This window comes from Lissotriton helveticus, chromosome 4_2 (genome assembly GCF_964261635.1).
Source record: "Lissotriton helveticus chromosome 4_2, aLisHel1.1, whole genome shotgun sequence".
Classification (NCBI taxonomy): Eukaryota; Metazoa; Chordata; class Amphibia; order Caudata; family Salamandridae; genus Lissotriton; species Lissotriton helveticus.
Genome location: NC_136064.1, coordinates 107,189,134 through 107,209,296, shown reverse-complemented (window position 1 = coordinate 107,209,296; position 20,163 = coordinate 107,189,134). Strand labels below are relative to the sequence as shown.

At 48.3% G+C, this 20,163-nt stretch overlaps 1 protein-coding gene across 1 annotated transcript in view; it reads right to left on the bottom strand.

Annotated features, from left to right (window-relative positions):
• The window catches only part of LOC144752061 (G-protein coupled receptor 143-like), a 99,426-nt gene extending 79,464 nt beyond the window's left edge, over nt 1-19,962 (bottom strand). Inside the window, exons 1-3 of the mRNA XM_078640012.1 lie at nt 19,704-19,962; nt 12,845-12,954; nt 8,297-8,391 (exon numbers count right to left, since the gene is read on the bottom strand). Of these exons, the coding sequence (XP_078496138.1) occupies nt 8,297-8,391; nt 12,845-12,954; nt 19,704-19,962 (464 nt within the window). The remainder of the gene's footprint in view (nt 1-8,296; nt 8,392-12,844; nt 12,955-19,703) is intronic.
• Nucleotides 19,963-20,163: the final 201 nt, after the last annotated feature.

The window sequence follows — 20,163 nt, the reverse complement described above, 5'->3', positions numbered from 1 at the left end:
GCCACGTGTTCCGTAGCAGCAGTTACAAGGTCCATGACTAAGTTAGATAATGACATTTTGGCAGCAATTGCTGCTACGAAGGATGGAACTGCTTATCCGCAGTACTTCCCTTCAAAGTATTCTTATCATTTATCTCCCGAACAAGTTCCTTGTGTTAAAATACATCATGTGGGGATTGTCTGATTCCCAACAAGGACCGCAGACCTGATTTGATCGCTGCTGCATACGAAGGCATGGCTTCTGCACATACCGGAGTGTCTGCGACAGTCTCTATTTTACAGCAATGTTATTTGTGGCATGGTTTATATAAAAGGACCCGTAATTATGTGCTTTCGTGCGACATTTATCAGCAAATCAATCTGTCTATGGTCTCACGCCCACCACAAACACAGCTATGTATATCCAATCAGCCATTTGGCTGTGTGTATCTTGATCCCTGTGGTCTGTTCTCTTCTGATACTCCATACAAATATATCTTTGTTGCAGTTGGTTCGTGCACTAGATTCCCTTGGTTTTGGCCACAACGCAGTGCTGACGATCGAAATGTCATTAGAGATTTGCGTGTCTTTGTCAGGATGTTTGCCTGTGGCACCTTCTACTCTGACTATGGTCCAGAGTTTGCCTCGAAGGCGTACAAGGACACGATGATGTCAATGGGGGTGCTGGTGCAGTTTTCATTTCCATATAGGCCGGAGGGCAATTCCATAGTGGAGAAAATGAACCATGACTTAAAGCAATCTTTGACAGCTAGGGTCTTAAGTACTGGCAGGAACTGGCTGGCCCATTTGTATGGGATTCAACATGCACTAAATAATCTCCCTAGAATATGTCTGGGTGGGCAGACTCCATATGAAATGCTCTTTGGCAATAAAATGCTTGTGACAGGCCTTGATGGTCAAGACATTGTGGTGGCTGTCGCAACCTTTGACGTAGATAATCATTCAACTATGTTACAGGACCTACAAAAGTCAAAGTCCCATGACAGCTACGCAACTGAACATTTGCCCTCTTCCAATGATGCAGCCCTGCTGATTCTGGTTGCTGGTTGGCTTCCTAAGACTGGAGATCTGGTACGAGAAAAGCTGGAGAACAAAAATAATTTGGTCCCTCTTATCATGCACCGGTTCCAGTACTTGGTTTGAAGGGTACTCGTGCAGTCATTTTACCAGCTTTACCTGGTCGCAAAGACAATAGATACATCTCAGTGGACAATGTCAAGTTACACGGTCTAGTCAATTCTGAATAGTGTCGCACCTGCAGTTTCATGTTTTGTTGAATCTGATGACTTCATCCTCTTCCACTAATGCCCGTTTAGTTAAGGGAGAGATGGAAACTACTGTTGACCATCCGCCTGTTCTGCCTCCATCCTCTTCCACCGCAGACGTCGAGTATACTTACCCTACAGACGAGTCCCACAATGAAGTGCCGAACAGTCCTCAACTACATCACACTGATGCTGCCCTACCACCTCTAATAAACATGGGTGCAAGCGGTTATTTTGGGGACCATGCCAGCTTCTCCAATGACTCCAATGACTCATCCTCATTGTCTTCATCTCTTGGTTCAAAAAGACTTACCTGGTTCCCCGTGGACCTACACCTGGTTGGTGCTTATCCTGATTTTCCTCTTCATGTTGATTGGATTTGTGACAGTATTTGTCTTACTAATCAATGGCCATTATTTGCCAGAGCGCTCTGCTGTGAACTTAGTCGATGGGATTCTGGCCCCGCATACATCGTCCCATATCATGAAAAGTGATCAAACTCTTGTGAACATTTCAGTTTTCCTGATTGCAGAAGGCTTAGTTTGGGATAAAGTAGCTTTTAAAATTCACTGCCTGACTGAAGTCCTGAAGATACCATACGTGTTTCGCGTCTCCTTCATAGATGTGGTAACACAGGACATACATTCTGATGATTGGGACGTGCAAGCTGTACATTCATTGTTTTCAGATTTAAAGTATTATGCTGCTTTTGAAGCTGAAGATTTATATATAAATTCTGCCAAATATGCGGATTTATTCTGTTATCATCATTTCTTACACAAAACAAACACGTTACGACCAGTTTTTAATTTCACGCAATGGGAACATTGTCCAACTCCCATACAGGGGAGTTTTAAAACTCTTAGGGATAAGTTCACCTATTTCACAGATTATAACACGTCCAATCCGGAATCCTATTTCTTTAAATTGCAATTGTCCTCTCTGTCAAAATGTATTCTTCCCACACTAAATTAATCTATTCCAATTCGTTTAGAGCTGTATTGGCCATACAGGGTTATGATCCATGGAAAGATACCATTGATTTAAAATCAATTTGGGGCACAAAGGCTAGGCAGATTCAGTGTACTGAAGCTTTGCATCGTGCCTGCCTGATTCCGACTCAAATTTTATTTTTAAATGATACAGTGCACCAAACCACTTGCTTTGGCTTGGCAACTGCAAAAACATTTGAATATCCCATTCATTCCACCCTTAGCAGAATATGACAATTGACATGCACAAACTAATTATATGATCAATGTATTACAAGCTTTGTTTCGAAATGATACTTTCAACGTTTCTGAGGTTGACCCACCCGGATGGTTGGTGTGGCAAACATGTTCAAATGCATGTCAACTGCATTTTTATAATATAACATCCGGTTTCACCCAGAATCAACCGGATCCTCGTTATCCACATTCACATTCGGTCACTACATACTCGGTGAGTAAATTGTGCCAACAATGGTTGAAACATTCCACTTTGTCATCAGTAAAACAGCACTTGTCACTTGTCCAGCGACATTAATTTGGCTGATTTTATATTAGGTCCTTGAACTCCTAGAAATAAAAGGTTTATCTATGCGGCTTACAATGAAATTTGGAAACTTTCACAGATGGAGGCAGCTTTTCGTCTGAGTCACATTGATCCAGCAAATTTGGAAAAAGTTCTTGCTATGGTTGACAATAGCATCAATACTCTTATACTGGATATTATTGTTTCATCTTTTATTGATATTGTTCAGAATGATGTATCTGTGTTATATCATGGTCAAAATCAATTACGATCAGTTATGCACTTTGCATGGACATTACAGACTCTCAAAATAGGAAAAGTCCCTTGGGATTATTTAAATGTTTCCGCTTTGTTTTTACCTTTCAATCTGACAGATAAACAGAGATTCAGGTCCATTAAAGATGCTACATACACGCTGTTACACATTAAACGATTGGAACACTTGCCATTCTCGCAGAGGCATATTCAGCTGTTTGGCTAAATCATCGGGTTAGCTCTCTACCATTTTCACTGTTTCAATTTAAATCCTGTATGGAACATTTTCCGATAGGTCACTTTGGACCCCTGGGTAGTGCATTTCTCCATGAATTATGGTCACTTCCGTTCACTTACAGATGTCAACGGGAGGATAAGGAAGTTTTTCCAACAGGGGAGGTCTACGATTCCACAGTAGGACATTCCCTGATTTGTAAACACGTTAAGTTGCATGACGCTTGTAATGTATCCGCGCCTATTCTTGCTAGTTTTTTCAAAGTAACTCCCGTCCCATCAATAATTCCCGCATTTACCTTGCTGACTAACGATAGTTATCTTTTTTTGAACAACCACGACTGGTGTTGTTTACGGGCAGGAATCCCATATTTAGTAACAGTTTCACAACGTGTTACTTGTCACAGCAGTGTGCTTTTTCCGCCCCTGCATAGAAAAGTCGATAGCTCCATATGGCCTTCTATTCCTACTTTGAAAACAGATTTCAACAAGTTGAGCAGGCTCAAAGCACTATTGTTCTAACAAGAAGTAGCTCTCACTTTAGTTAGAGAGACCTTCGCATTGCAGGTGGCTAGAACATCTAGCGAGATTCAGTCACTTCTGAACACTAACCTCCCACTTCACTTTGGGGAGCACCTACATCAAATATTTAATGAGTCTGACACCAAAGGCCTTGCTCATTTTTTTTAAACTTGTGGGATCCGGCCTTGTGACTTCTATTCAGACGATATTTGGAGTAATACCAGCTTTTATTCATTCCATCTTTTCTAACGTCTTAGGAGGGTTCCCTTTGTTACTGGAGCTTGCTGGTGGAATTCTGATCCTTCTGCCCATGCTATGCCATGGCTGCTCATCTTGTGGTAATGCACAGACCAATTGCAACTGTACCGTGATTGAATGCAACAATGTTTTGGATGCTTGCCCTTAGCAACGCTTAGCATGAGTTATGGATTAACTTTTCGCTTTGCCTACTTCACTTGCGTGCTACCTGTGTTCTACTGTCAGCAGTGCCCTTTCTATTGGGCTTTGGTTTATGCCTCTCCAACATCCCACGTCATTGTATATATGCCAGGTGTTCCAAACAGTGTCCATACTGCCTGCAACCACTTCAGGTGTACTCCTCGAAGGTGAAACTACAATCAACACATGTTAATGACCTACGCCGCTGGCGCACACTGAACCTGTGTTCCATATAATAGTTTTACAAAACCACAGGCCATTCATTTTCTGTCTCCTTTATTTTCACCACTTCAGGGACTGTGGGTGACCTTGGTTGGATGTTGCAGGTCACAACACAACACGTTTCATCTCAAACATACTTTTACAAGGCTAGAAATAACCTGGTTGTTTGTTAAATCTAAACACAAATTAATATTTGTTGGTAAAGTTGCACATTGCAATGCATTCACATGGATTCAATCACATGGATGGTGGCCTGCAATGGTCAGTACACCGCCATGCCTGTGATTACATTTAAATAAAGATTTCTTTTAAAGCAGTCCAGTATCAGATCCACCCACAAGACAGAGGGACAGACTGGCCCATAAGACAGATTGAACCATCAGATATACCTACAAGGTAGAAGGCCAGACCCACTCACAAGACAGAATATCAACCCATCAGAAGGTCAGACCCACAAAACCGAAGGTCAGACCCACTCACAAAATAGAAGGCCAGGCCAACTGAAGGGTGGACCCATCCTCAAGACAGAAGTCGGGAGCCACCCACAAGAGAAAAGGCAGGAGGCACCCACTACAGAGAAGGCCAAAGCCACCCACCAGAGAGAGGACCAGAGCCACCCACAAGAGAGAATGCCAGAGCCACCCACAAGAGAGAAGGCCACAGCCACCCACAAGAGAGAAGGCTGTAGCCACCCACTAGAGAGAAGGTCGGAACTACTCACGAAAGAGAAGGCCAGAGCCACACAAGAGAGAAGGCCAGAGCCACACAAGAGAGAAGGACAGAGACACCCACACGAGAGAAGGCCAGAGGCACCCACAAGAGAGAAGGACAGAGCTACCCACAAGAGAAAAGGCTGTAGCCACCCACTAGAGAGAAGGCCAAACCCACCCACAAGAGAGAAGGCTGTAGACCAACCACTAGAGAGAAGGTCGGAACTACTCACGAAAGAGAAGGCCAGAGCCACACAAGAGAGAAGGCCAGAGCCACACAAGAGAGAAGGACAGAGACACCCACACGAGAGAAGGCCAGAGGCACCCACAAGAGAGAAGGACAGAGGTACCCACAAGAGAAAAGGCTGTAGCCACCCACTAGAGAGAAGGCCAAACCCACCCACAAGAGAGAAGGCTGTAGACCAACCACTAGAGAGAAGGTCGGAACTACTCACGAAAGAGAAGGCCAGAGCCACACAAGAGAGAAGGACAGAGACACCCACACGAGAGAAGGCCAGAGGCACCCACAAGAGAGAAGGCTGTAGCCACCCACTAGAGAGAAGGTCGGAACTACTCACGAAAGAGAAGGCCAGAGCCACACAAGAGAGAAAGCCAGAGCCACACAAGAGAGAAGGACAGAGACACCCACACGAGAGAAGGCCAGAGGCACCCACAAGAGAGAAGGACAGAGCTACCCACAAGAGAAAAGGCTGTAGCCACCCACTAGAGAGAAGGCCAAACCCACCCACAAGAGAGAAGGCTGTAGACCAACCACTAGAGAGAAGGTCGGAACTACTCACGAAAGAGAAGGCCAGAGCCACACAAGAGAGAAGGCCAGAGCCACACAAGAGAGAAGGACAGAGACACCCACACGAGAGAAGGCCAGAGGCACCCACAAGAGAGAAGGACAGAGCTACCCACAAGAGAAAAGGCTGTAGCCACCCACTAGAGAGAAGGCCAAACCCACCCACAAGAGAGAAGGCTGTAGACCAACCACTAGAGAGAAGGTCGGAACTACTCACGAAAGAGAAGGCCAGAGCCACACAAGAGAGAAGGACAGAGACACCCACACGGGAGAAGGCCAGAGGCACCCACAAGAGAGAAGGCTGTAGCCACCCACTAGAGAGAAGGTCGGAACTACTCACGAAAGAGAAGGCCAGAGCCACACAAGAGAGAAGGCCAGAGCCACACAAGAGAGAAGGACAGAGACACCCACACGAGAGAAGGCCAGAGGCACCCACAAGAGAGAAGGACAGAGCTACCCACAAGAGAAAAGGCTGTAGCCACCCACTAGAGAAAAGGCCAAACTCACCCACAAGAGAGAAGGCTGTAGACCAACCACTAGAGAGAAGGTCGGAACTACTCACGAAAGAGAAGGCCAGAGCCACACAAGAGAGAAGGACAGAGACACCCACACGAGAGAAGGCCAGAGCCACCCACAAGAGAGAAGGCCAGAGCCACTCACAAGAGAGAAGGACAGAGCCACCCACAAGAGAGAAGGACAGAGCTACCCACAAGAGAAAAGGCTGTAGCCACCCACTAGAGAGAAGGTCGGAACTACTCACGAAAGAGAAGGCCAGAGCCACCCACAAGAAAGAAGGACAGAGCTACTTACGAGATAGAAGGACAGAGCCACCCACAAGAGTGAAGGCCAGAGCCACCCACAAGAGAGAAGGACAGAGCTACCCACAAGAGAAAAGGCTGTAGCCACCCACTAGAGAGAAGGCCAGAGGCACCCACAAGAGAGAAGGCTGTAGCCACCCACTAGAGAGAAGGTCGGAACTACTCACGAAAGAGAAGGCCAGAGCCACACAAGAGAGAAGGCCAAAGCCACCCACAAGAGAGAAGGACAGAACTACCCACAAGAGAGAAGGACAGAGCTACCCACAAGAGAGAAGGACAGAGCTACCCACAAGAGAGAAGGAAGGAGTTACCCACAAGAGAGAAGGCCGGAGCCACCCACAAGAGAGAAGGCCGGAGCCACCCACAAGAGAGAAGGCTAGAGCCATCCACAAGAGAGAAGGCCAGAGCCACTCACAAGAGAGAAGGACAGAACTACCCACAAGAGAGAAGGACAGAGCTACCCACAAGAGAGAAGGACAGAACTACCAACAAGAGAGAAGGACAGAGCTACCCACAAGAGAGAAGGACAGAGCTACCCACAAGAGAGAAGGACAGAGCCACCCACAAGAGAGGACAGGGCCACCCACAAGAGAGAAGGCCAGAGCCACCCACATGAAAGAAGACCAGAGCCACCAACAAGAGAGAAGACCAGAGACACCAACAAGAGAGAAGACCAGAGCCACCCACAAAAGAGAAGGACAGAGCCACCCACAAGAGAGAAAGCCACAGCCACCCACAAGAGAGAAGGACAGAACTACCAACAAGAGAGAAGGACAGAGCCCCCCACAAGATAGAAGGACAGAACTACCAACAAGAGAGAAGGACAGAGCTCCCCACAAGTGAGAAGGACAGAACTACCAACAAGAGAGAAGGACAGAGCTACCCACAAGAGAGAAGGACAGAGCTACCCACAAGAGAGAAGGACAGAGCCACCAACAAGAGAGAAGACCAGAGCCACCCACAAGAGAGAAGGACAGAGCCACCAACAAGAGAGAAGACCAGAGCCACCCACAAGAGAGAAGGACAGAGCCACCAACAAGAGAGAAGGACAGAGCCACCCACAAGAGAGAAGGACAGAGCCACCCACAAGAGAGAAGGACAGAGCCACCCACAAGAGAGAAGGACAGAGCCACCCACAAGAGAGAAGGACAGAGCCACCAACAAGAGAGAAGACCAGAGCCACCCACAAGAGAGAAGGACAGAGCTACCCACAAGAGAGAAGGACAGAACTACCAACAAGAGAGAAGGACAGAGCTACCCACAAGAGAGAAGGACAGAGCCACCCACAAGAGAGAAGGACAGAGCCACCAACAAGAGAGAAGACCAGAGCCACCCACAAGAGAGAAGGACAGAGCTACCCACAAGAGAGAAGGACAGAACTACCAACAAGAGAGAAGGACAGAGCCACCCACAAGAGAGAAGGACAGAGCCACCCACAAGAGAGAATGCCACAGCCACCCACAAGAGGGAAGCCCAGAGACACCCACAAGGAGGGAGTCTTTCATCTCCTTACCGGACTCCTCCAGAGGGCCTCAGACGCAGGAAAGCTTCCACAGCGTAGAAGAAGATGGTGCAGAAGAGGGCGGTGAAGAAGAACTGGACCCAGGCCTGTGGGGAGAGAAGAGGGTGGAGAAGGGTTCACTAGGGCTCCCCTAGGCCCTTCACTCTCCTCAAGCACTTCTCTGTAACACACTGCCCTCGCCCCTCCAATCAAAGGCGTGGTCGTCCATTAGAAGCACCAGTCTTATCCCCTCCCCCTCAAACAGTGCCTTAGGACCCCTGGCGGTTGCCTCATAACCCTGGTTCTACAAATCATGAAGGGAGTGACCACAAGCCATGGTTACCGCTTCTAGTGACCCACTCCTGGACTTCGTCTTATTCTCTTAGTAACCAGTAGGAGGCGTATGAGGGACACCTTGCGGGAAAACAACTGATATCATGGGTGCGGGGGGGCAACGAGTAGATGATGTCACTCCTGTCGCCCCTGGAGTCTTGGTGTCTCAGAGGCGTCATCATAACTTTGTTGGTGGTCAAAGGCTTATATCCACAGTCTGTGGCCAGGGTGAGGGGAAGTTGTAGGGACATTTGCACCCAGGGCTGGACTGGCCGTAGCTGGCACCGGGCGTTTCCCCGCTGGGCAGGAAGGGCAGGAGCTAGTTTTGGACAGGTGGGGGCTGTTTGTGTTACTGGGGGCCGGTTTTGCAGCAGTGCTACAATATCAGCCCTGTGTACCAAAAGCAGCAGCAGCCGTGCTTCCCAGCGTCATCCGCCGCGTGGCCGGTCCAACTAAATTATCAAGGCTGGTTTGCGTTCGCAGTGCGGTCCTGTCTGTAGCCGCCTCGACAGCAATGACCTACTGCGCACTCTGGTACACGGAGACAGGTCAGGTGGGACCCCAGAGGGGAGCCCGGTCTCAATTTACAAACATGTATCACTGCAGCACCTCACCACACTCACCCCTATCTCCATCAGATCGAATCGCCTTTACAACGCGGCTTCAGGCACGCATTCCGTTCACCGCAAGTGAAACAGCGCTTGCCTTACCCACACATATGCGTAGTTAAGCCAGTTGGTGTTTTACCTTACTAAGTGGGTGGGGAGAGGAACCGTAAGGGAGGACCTGAACGAAGGATGGGGCAGTAAGGTAAGTTGGACTGGGAGGGTAGGTTTTAAAGGAGGGAGATGGTTTTAGGGCTTAGGGTGGGGGGCATGTTAGAAGGAAGGGGGACCAGTTTTAGGGCTCAGGGTGTGAGGGTCGGATAGGTTTTAAGGTAGGGGGTAGAGTTTTAGGCTCAGGGCAGGTGTGGAAGGGGCAGTTTTCAGGACATGGGAAGTTTTGAGGGCTCAGGGTGGGGGCTATGGGGCGACGGTTATAAGGGAGTGGGGCCAGTTTTAGGGCTCAGGGGGGAGGGAGGGGAGTGTAGGTTTTAAGGTAGGGGGCAAAATTTAGGGCTCAGGAGTGGAAGGGGAAGTTTTCAGGACAGTGGGAAGTTTTTAGGGCTTGGAGCAGGGGGAGTCGGGATAGTTTTAGGGGTGGAGTTGTTTTTTTTAGGGCTGGGGAGGGTCAGATTATAGTGCAGGGGCCATGAATTTAGGACTCAGGGCGGAAGGGCTGGGGTGTGAACTTTACCACACATCCCTTTACCATGAATTTGCACAGTTAAGGAATGCGTGGTAAAGGAATGCGTGGTAAAGGAATTTGTTGTTTAGATGCATTCGGTGTTGGGGCTGCATGGTAGAGACATGCATGGTTCACCAATACAAACATACAATCTCAACCAGATCGTAACACTACACCCCCTGACTTTACCAGCAGTAACAGTGCCAAGTCAGAATGTTATACACCCCCTACCCTGGCAACTCAACATACAACCTCAGCCCAGATTACCCCACATTTCATGCACTTATCAATAACCACCCCCTCATGCCAGATTACCTCCCCTTGCCCCTGCCAGTGCTGCCAATAACACCACCAAGACAATTACCAACCAGCACACTCTTACAAGGGTGGATATTCGGACTATTCCTGGCCCCCAAATCTAGAAGAATGGCTCGGATGGTCGGCATTGGCAAGGTTTAATGTACACTGAATTAATAAACAACTGTTGTGCTCATCTCTAAATTAGACAAACAGTGCCACCATGTGGCAGACGGTCATAAGTGCGGGTGTTTACAATTAAGTGCGGTGAGAGCACCGGAAACCACCGGCTCAAATAAAGCACTGGGTTTGATAATATGTGGGTATGGCAGGTTTTGTGTAGATTTATATAAGGAGGGAAAAATTGAAAGGGGAGGTCAAAGGCAATTTAATGTAGTAATAACTTGGTCTCTGCAATGAAGACGCTTGGAACTTTGGCAGACTTGCAGTACATTAAGCCCTAGTCAGGAATCTCTGGTTTCATGAAGGGGAAGAGGGTTAAATGGCGAGGGGAAAAAAAAATTTGATTTGCTAATAACTTTGCCACACTTTTACAGATTTACACACGCCTGAGAGACGGTTACCATGTTTAGCTTACTTGTCATATTTTGAGTTGCACACAAACCTATCTGGGGGGTACACTTGAAGGGACCATTTTAACACTCCAAGGAATATTTTTTCTCTGCTACAGAAAGAAACTCTTAAGGGACTTAACGCAATCTTGGAATTAAAGAAAAACGCTACTCAGAGAAGTGCTGGTGCTTGTGCTGGAGTAAATCTATTAATTGGTGTTCAAGAAATTAGCATTACAATAATGGGTTAGCGGGCTTGACCGGGTTAAAAGATGGAGACATCTAAGCAAAACAAATAGATTTTAATTTTTCCTAATCATTTTTCCATTGGAACATTAGACAAAGCTACAGCCAGAACAGCTGAACAGAATTACACCAAATTTGGCAAAAAGCAAGATCTTGGTCCATAAAAGCGTGCTTTCTGTGACTTGGTGCAATTGCATTCAGTAGTTTCAGAGACATTATGGTTTAAGAAATATAGATATTTAACGGCGCAGAGCCTACAGATCTCAAGATGAGGTCTGATTGGCTGCCACCACACTAACAAAGATGTGACGCCATACATCTTAGGATTCAGGGACTGAGTTTGATGTCCTGAAAATAAATGTACAAAGTAAACAGTCCCCGCCTTTTATTAATATACCCCCTGGAGGGTCCCGGGGCAGTGCATTATCATTTTATGGGGAGGTGGCACGCAGACCCGGTCTTTGAGCCTTTGTGAGGCCCCAAGGACCGCTTCCCCCAGGGCCACAAACATTTAAATGTGGAGGTGGGTGCTTTGCCTCCCTCCCCGTGCCTCTTAGAGGCTTGGGGACCTCATCCCAGAGACAGAGACATAATAAACAAGGTAGCACAGCAGCCCCCCAGCAACATAAAAAAACACAGTAAGTCTCCTAGGTCATAGAATCCATGATCCCAGGAGAGATTACCATATGTATGTTTTTAAAGCCCTCTGAGCTGGAGCTGTAAGCTCTTCCATTGGAATGCAGAGACCTCTAGTGGTTGCTTTCATGGTTGCACTTTGTGGCCAAGGCGAAGGGGCTGGGTGCAAGGCCTAGCTGCAGGCCAGGTCCTGCCCAACCTCAAGCCACGCTTGGTGATGGACATCTTACATTAGAAATTCACTGAAAATAAACAAAGGTTAAAGGGATGTTATAGTTAGGTGAAAATGTCAGTTAAAACATACTGATTTAAATTAACCAACCCAACGCTGAAGTCCTACATAACCGGCTGATTAAAGTTCGGTGAACACTCACTGCTGAGATGTGTATCTGCAATTTGCCGAGCACAGCTTCATACATTGCAAAGCTCAACAACAGTTTAAACTAGTTCACCGTTGTATGCAGAACAGGGCTTTGAAAAGCACTGTGGACCAAAGCACTATATAAACCGCATAATTTTATTATGGAAAACCACCCGGACCACAAAACGTCACCCAGCATGTTGTTACAACACGGTCGTTACAACGACCGCTTTGTAACAATGCATACTATTTCCCAGCAAGTCGTAACAACGATTTGCGGAGGCGGGAGAAGGTGTTGGATTTAAAATCCAACACCTTCCCTACTGTCCGCACAGACTGGAGTAGGAATAATAAATTATACTATTCCAACATCCAGCGCTCCCTCCGCAAGTCGTTGTTACAACTTGCGGGGTAATGGCATGCGTTGTCACAACGCGGTCGTGGAAACGACTGTATTGAAACAACATGCGGGGTGACGGGCTGCGGAAAAAAGAGGCATATTCTTTTATTATTATTAGTGAAGATAAATGGAGAATGGGTCACTCTAGAGCCTCCTGGGGCACCAAAGTGCCCCCTCCTGGGGGATTATGAGAGACAGCATGTGGAGGGGCATTAGAGGGGGTGTTCAACAGGCACCCAGTGATGCCAGATAGAAAGTGTACTGCACTGAGTGCAAGTGTTGCACTTGACATCAGCCACTGCTTGAGGGGACTGTGGATGTGGCCGGAGGCTCAGTGCTGAGTGGCCCAAGGCACGTACTGAAAGAGCCCATACATTCGCCCCACCCTGCAGGTACCTGAAGCCCGGTGGACCATAGCTTGTACATACCGACACCGCAATGCACAGCGGCCTGGGGAACGGGAGGGTTGCGTTCTGGAAGGTCTTGTCCAGAGGTGCATAAGACAGCGAGTACCACAGCACAGAGCGCAGCAGTATTCCTAAGAGCAAAAAGAGAGCATATGTTTGTCAAAAAACTATTTATCACCCCACTGATGGGACTGAACTGTTTTCACAAAGTGTTCAAAACTTCAGAGTTTCAAATATTTGCAAACATTAGAAGTGAGGAGCAATAATGAAACAAGGTCAACACATGCTTCGCTTCGGGATGCAGACCACGATTCAAGCCCAGGTGCTCTGCTTCCTCGCAGTGACGTAGCAAGGTCAGGTGGTACCCGGTGCGGAAAATTTCTAGTCACCCCCGGCTTGACAAAATGGCAAAAAATAAAATGGCAAAAATATCTGTTTAAAACACATATTTTTGCTATTTTGTCACCCCCTCAGTGATGACACCCGGGACGGCCTGCATCCACTGGACCCCTCTCCTACACCACTGCCTCCTCGGAAGAGGTCTTACCAACGGACCAGATGTATCCATCAACATTAATACATGAAGAGCAGGGGTCCATCAACAGAAGGCCAACGGCATAGATTCACCCAGGATGACTCCATCATCTGAAGGTTAGAAGCAAAGACCCACCAAGAAAGACCATCTTCTGAAGGCTGACGGCACAGACCCATCGGAAAGTGCCCATCATACGAAGGCTAGTGAGATGAACCCAACTAGGATGAGTCCATCATCTGAAGGATAACAGCACAAACCTAACAGTACAGACCCACCAAGAAAGAGACCATCTTATAAAGGCAAACGGCACAGAGCCACCCAGAAAGAACAAATATATATATATATATATATATATATGCATCTGGGGATTGGTAGATAAGTAGGTAGATAGATAGATAGATATAGATATCCATCCCCCAGGGTGCAAGGATCCTGTAAAAAAGGGACAGGAGAGACAAGACGTATAAATACCACAGGGAGTGAGAACACAGTGGACACCAAGGAAGACCTTGTCACCCTGTTTAATACCTGTGAACTCCAAAGAGGAGCTCATCACCCGGTCTAGTGCCCGTGGACACAAAGGGAGAACTTATCACTATGTCTAGTGCCTGTGAGCACCCGGGGAGACCTTATCACCCAGATTAATGTGCACGAACACCAAGGAAGCCCTTGTCACCTTGTCTAGTACCCATGAACCCCAAAGGAGACCTTATCACCCTGTCTAGTGCCTGTGAGCACCCGGAGAGACATTATCACCCTGTATAGTGCCTGTGAAGCCAAAGGGAAGCCTTATCTCCCTGTCTAATACCTGTGAACACCAAGGAAGCCCTTACCACCTTTTCTAGTGCCTGTTGATGACAAAGAAGATCTTATTAGAAAAGCGGCAATTCCCTCATGAGTGATGTCCCTTCGATGCACACCTTCATAAAGCTGTCAAAGCATTCATTGCGATTGTGCCCAATGCATTTCGGGCAGGTGCCCTTCATCAGGGGACTTATTGGTCCTGTGGCATTCGCTTCGTATAACGCGTATTTCTGCTATTCTCGGTCAGTTCTCAATTGTTCAGTGCGTTCAATGCAAGCGTTTTCGTTTTCTAGTCCCGATCAACACCACAATCGCAATGAATGTTTTGAAAGCTTTATGAAGGAATAACGCGCACCAAATGAATATGAAATAAAACAGAATCAAGCATTTAATACACTTTTGAAGAAACTTTATTGAATGAATATGATGAACATTTAACTTAAGTGTGCATCGAAGGGACGTCACTCCTGAGGGAATTGCCGCTTTTCTAATCATCACATGCCCAGAGCACAGTGGGCTGTACTTCGATAGCACCACCCACACCCAAAACATACAACAACGGTATTCAATCTAGAGTGCGATTACGACTCAACAAGTCATCAATATACAAAGAAGATCTTATCACATTGTCTAGTGCCTGGATTCAAGCTAGCCTGGCTGATGAAGGGTGCTACCCAGAAACCGGTCCCAGGATGCTTGTTTCGGTCCAGGGAAGACCTGGCTTGGCGGTTCAGGCTGGACTGTTCCCATGAGGCACAGGGTCAGACTGATTTGCATATAGCTGGGTCTGAACTGGGGTGGCAGAGTGAGCTAAAGAATGATGATTGATTCAACCCAGATCTGTGCCTGGGGAAGAGTGTCTGAAAAGTTTTCGCACTCCGTCCATCATCTCCTAGAGTTTGCTTTGTGAACCCAAAGGGGACCCTATCACCCTCTTGAATGTCTGTGAACACCAAGGGGAACCTTATCATCCTGTCATAAGGCATAGAAGCCGCCCTGAGCAGCACCCTATGACACTGTGGACTGCAGGCTCTACTTTAAAGAGTCTACTAACAGATTGGGGTGCCTGGCTTGGCTTTAGAGCTAGTCTGGGCTTTTACGGCCATCAAGTACAGGCGACGGCGAAGTACACCAGGTAGAGTACCACATGTTTCTCCCTCCTCTCCCTGTCATTTAACATCGACTCCACCCAAATCAGGTGCACTTTCAACTATACACAACATCCAAACTTGAACTTGATTAAACCAGCCAAGCGTAACTTAATGTTCAGACCTGTTACATTATGCCGCCGCATAAATGCAATGGCCGATGGCATGGGTATGCAACTCAATCCACCCCGAAACCATCTTGGTATGTGCACTATTGAAGGACGTGAGTACCTACACCTGGCTGACCAATTTTATACCCCATGCACAACATACGTTCGGACAGATGGTGCCGGCGCGCACTTGTTGGCACAGATACAAACATCCCAAAGGCCCCACGCTTCCATATTCCCTGGCAATAGTTATTCGGGACTTGCCTACACTGTGCAGGACAGCACAACGCCCTGAGCCAGCTCTCTGGTGAGATGCAGAGGTCACACTGCTGGGTTAGCACTGCGACGAGGGAGCGCTCGTGCCCTTTCAGGACATAGTGGAGTCACAATGGCTTAAATACTAACCCTGGGCGAAGCACTACGCTACGCTCGCATAGTTTGCGAAGTTTGCGCAACTTCGCACTACGCGAGCTGCACGTAGCACAGTGTGAGCACGCGTAGCGTAGCGGTCATTTTTTGCTTGCTAGCGGTCCTCAACGTCATGTTGGCGACCAAGCAAAATGACATCCCGGCGAGACTTTTTCCTCGTTCGCGATCAGCAACATCAAGTTGCCGATCGCAAGCGTGGAAAATAAACCTCCCGGCGAGATTCTCAACGCGGGGAGGTCAGGTTTCTCATTGCGAGTGGTCGCGCATGCTCGCAACCGGTCGCGATGAGAAACTACCAGTCCGCGTTGAGAAAGCTGCCGCTCGAGTAAAAATCTACTCGAGCGGCAGAAAACTACAGCGCGCACTGTGCAAGAGGCAGTTTTCAATAATTGCACAGTGTCGGATGTTTGTCCGCACTGTGCAATCATTGAAAATGCATCTTGCACAGTGCCAACATGCTACTACGTAGTTCGAAGTGCACTTCGCGTAGCGCTACTTCACGAACTATGCCCACCCCTATTAGATACTGGACAGTTACTTACACACGAGTACCTCGGAATGTTATCCAGGAGACATGGGGAAATGGGGGCTTAGGAGTCGTCCGCATTCCATCGTTACATGCTCTAATCTCGCCCACAAAGATCCGTCACGCCATCATGACCTTGTACACGGCACTTCACACTCCTCCAGCAGATCACGCATTGGGATGCAGTACTCAATCAATTACTGACTGATAAGGCTTGGTCCCGTGCCTGCCAGATGATGAAGAGTGTGTCCTGTAATCCTAGGTTTTGCTACACACAATTCAGTCTTGTACAGCACACTCATCTCTCTCCACACCGCATCCAACATATGTTTCCAGCTCTCTCCAGAATGCCCCAGTGCAGACCTTTCACATGGTCTGGGCATGGCCATCAATGCATCCTTGCTGGACAAAGATAACTGCAATGGTGGCCGAAATGTCAATGCACATTTGAAGTGTCTGAGATGTGGGGTGCCTCAGGGTTCCTCCCTGAGCCCCACGCTTTTTAATGTTTATATGAGCCCCTTGGCCGAGGTTGTCAAGCCCTTTGGCATTAAGATTGTCACCAATGCTGACGACACTCAGGTGATTGTCTCCCTCAACCAATCTGATAATGCGGAAACTGTTTGGAAAGGGTCCCCGCATAGATGGAAGGCTCTTTTTTAAAACTTAAAGGGGCTAAAACAAAGCTGATGTTCTTGGGCAAAACCCCTACCCTGAACACCAGCTCACTGTGACCTAGGGGTCTGGGTATCATGTCTCCTCCCAAATAGCAGATCAAAAGCCTTGGGGTTTGGCTGGATCATAAGTTAATTTTAACGGAGGCAAGCACGGAAGGTGGCAGCTACCCGATATGGGATCCTGAAGATAATCAGGAAAATTCTTCCCCTGCTACCCTTCAATGCTCGGAGACTGTTGGTTCAAACTTTGATTCTTTCCGGACTTGATTATGCCAACGTGCTATATCCAGGGTCTCCATGCTCAACTATAAAAAAAACTTCAGGCGGTACAAAACTGTGCAGCACGCCTTCTTATGCAGGTCCCCAATCAGTAATCTGCAAGATCCTCCATTGACACTCTACACAGGCTTCCGGTCGCAGAAAGAGTGCGTCTTTAAAGCTCTGTGTATTGCCCATAAGATTCATTCGTCCGATGTACTATTTCCTCCTATCTCCGTAATAGGCCCCTGCGTTCTGGGAATACACATTTGGAAGTTGTTCCCAGGATAAACAGGGTGCGGAGTGGCGGGCGCCTGTTTTCATACAAGCGGCGAAATGTTGGAACCAGCTACCTAACCATATCCGTCTTGAGGACAACTATGCATCCTTTCGCAAACTTCTTAAAACCTTTCTGTTTCCTTGATGCCTAACTGTAGTACTAAGATGACTCTGCTCCAAGCGCTGGGAGGCCTTCTGGTAGCCATGCGCTTTATAAATGCATATTCATTCATTCATTCATATTCTTTCATTCACACCCTTACACCCGCACCCGAATCATGCCCCAGGGACTCCGTCCCAGAACGAAGGGAGATTAACACATACAAGTTCTCATAGAGCTGGCTGTTTCATTATTTAAACATAGTATTGGCATGGAAATCGCTCCCCCTCCCACTCGGGATACTCCATGGTGGCTTGCCAGGGCTGTACCGGGGGCGGCGAAACACAGACACACTTCGGCTGCTTCACAGGAGAAGCGACTCCCGAACAGGAGGCGAATGCTGGAAAACTTTCCTACTCACAGTAGTAGCTAAAACTGACAAACAACCCCTGTGAATGGTAGTTGTATCTTTCTCATTGCTCAGGACTAGCTCGACGGGCACCACGGTGGTCGCGTCGCAGTAGCTGGTAAGACACTCATTGCTCCATGTCTGCTTGTTATTTCCATATCCCGGCCCTGCATAATTGCCCCGGAGCGCACCCTCTCAACTACTGGTTATGTTTGGACACAAAAATGTCCTCTCCACAAGACGCATATTCCTGCTGCCACCTCCTGGGTTGCCCACATGAGGCGGGGCCACCCACCCCCTTCATCATTAGGTGTCTCTCCTGATGAATGACATTATTACATCGCGACAGGGACAGGGCAGCGGCAGGATTACACACACACCATGCATAGCTGCTTAGATACTGGAGAGATCTCCTAATGTCTGACTGTTTATAGCTTATTATTTACTGTTCTTCTGAGCCCCCCCTTCCATACCAGCTACACTTCTTGTTACCTCTGCCATAGTTTCCAAGGTACTTTCCAAAAGCTCTAAATCGCTCATAGTTTCTAACAGTTCTTGTAGTTTCTAAATCCCCAGGAAGCTCCTATAATCTATCTAGCCCTGGAAGATCAGGTTGTCCAGGGAAATGGCCCTCTTTGCTCCTTCACCAGAGCACTTACTTCATTGCGCACTGGCTGCCATCAGCTGAGGGAGGAACAGCTTCAGATGCCACGGTAGCCAAGGACTCAGTGGGTGGGTACCAACAATGCGCCCAAACATCATATTCCATACCAACAGAAGATGTTACCCATGCTTCCAATTCCCCTCACATGTCTCAAATGCGTTACCTAGGCAGCAGCAGATGTTGACCATGCTTCAATCCCCCTTGCGTTCCTCACCTGCGTTACCTAGGCAGCAGCAGATGTTGACCATGCTTCAATCCCCCTCGCGTTCCTCACCTGCGTTACCTAGGCAGCAGCAGATGTTGACCATGCTTCAATCCCCCTTGCGTTCCTCACCTGCGTTACCTAGGCAGCAGCAGATGTTGACCATGCTTCAATCCCCCTCGCGTTCCTCACCTGCGTTACCTAGGCAGCAGCAGATGTTGACCATGCTCCAATCCCCCTCGCGTTCCTCACCTGCGTTACCTAGGCAGCAGCAGATGTTGACCATGCTTCCAATCCCCCTCGCGTCCCTCACCTGCGTTACCTAGGCAGCAGCAGATGTTGACCATGCTTCCAATCCCCCTCGCGTTCCTCACCTGCTTTACCTAGGCAGCAGCAGATGTTGACCAGGCTTCAATCCCCCTCGCGTTCCTCACATGCGTTACCTAGGCAGCAGCAGAGGTTGACCATGCTTCCAATCCCCCTCGCGTTCCTCACCTGCGATACCTAGGCAGCAGCAGATGTTGACCATGCTGCCAATCCCCCTTGCGTTCCTCACCTGCTTTACCTAGGCAGCAGCAGATGTTGGCCATGCTTCCAATCCCCCTCGCGTTCCTCACCTGCGTTACCTAGGCAGCAGCAGATGTTGACCATGCTTCCAATCCCCCTCGCGTTCCTCACCTGCGTTACCTAGGCAGCAGCAGATGTTGACCATGCTTCCAATCCCCCTCGCATTCCTCACCTGCGTTACCTAGGCAGCAGCAGATGTTGACCATGCTTCCAATCCTCGCGGCTGGCTTGAGTTTCTCCACATTGCCACACTGGACTTGGGAGTAACCGTGGCGATGCCTAGGCAGAGCTTGGAACAACATCCCAGCCAGGCCCAGGCCAGAACTGCACAGACAGAGGCCATGGAAGATCTCCGGGTGGAAGGACAACACCAGCTGGGTGGCAGGGTCCCTCTGCGGGCAGCAGAAGCGTTGTGTCCTCAGCAAGGCCATCCCTGAGGTGAGAGAGAGAAAGGGATGAGCAGGTGGCGAAAAAAGGCAGCTTCTGTAAAACAAAGTTGTGCTAATGTTTTACCTTGCATCTTACTGTAGCCATCTTTTTAACCCACTGACGCTCGGGTGTCGACCAATGGCTGACACCTGCACATCCTTCCCAGTGCCTCTATTGGCCATTGCCCAACCAGTGGTGACCGG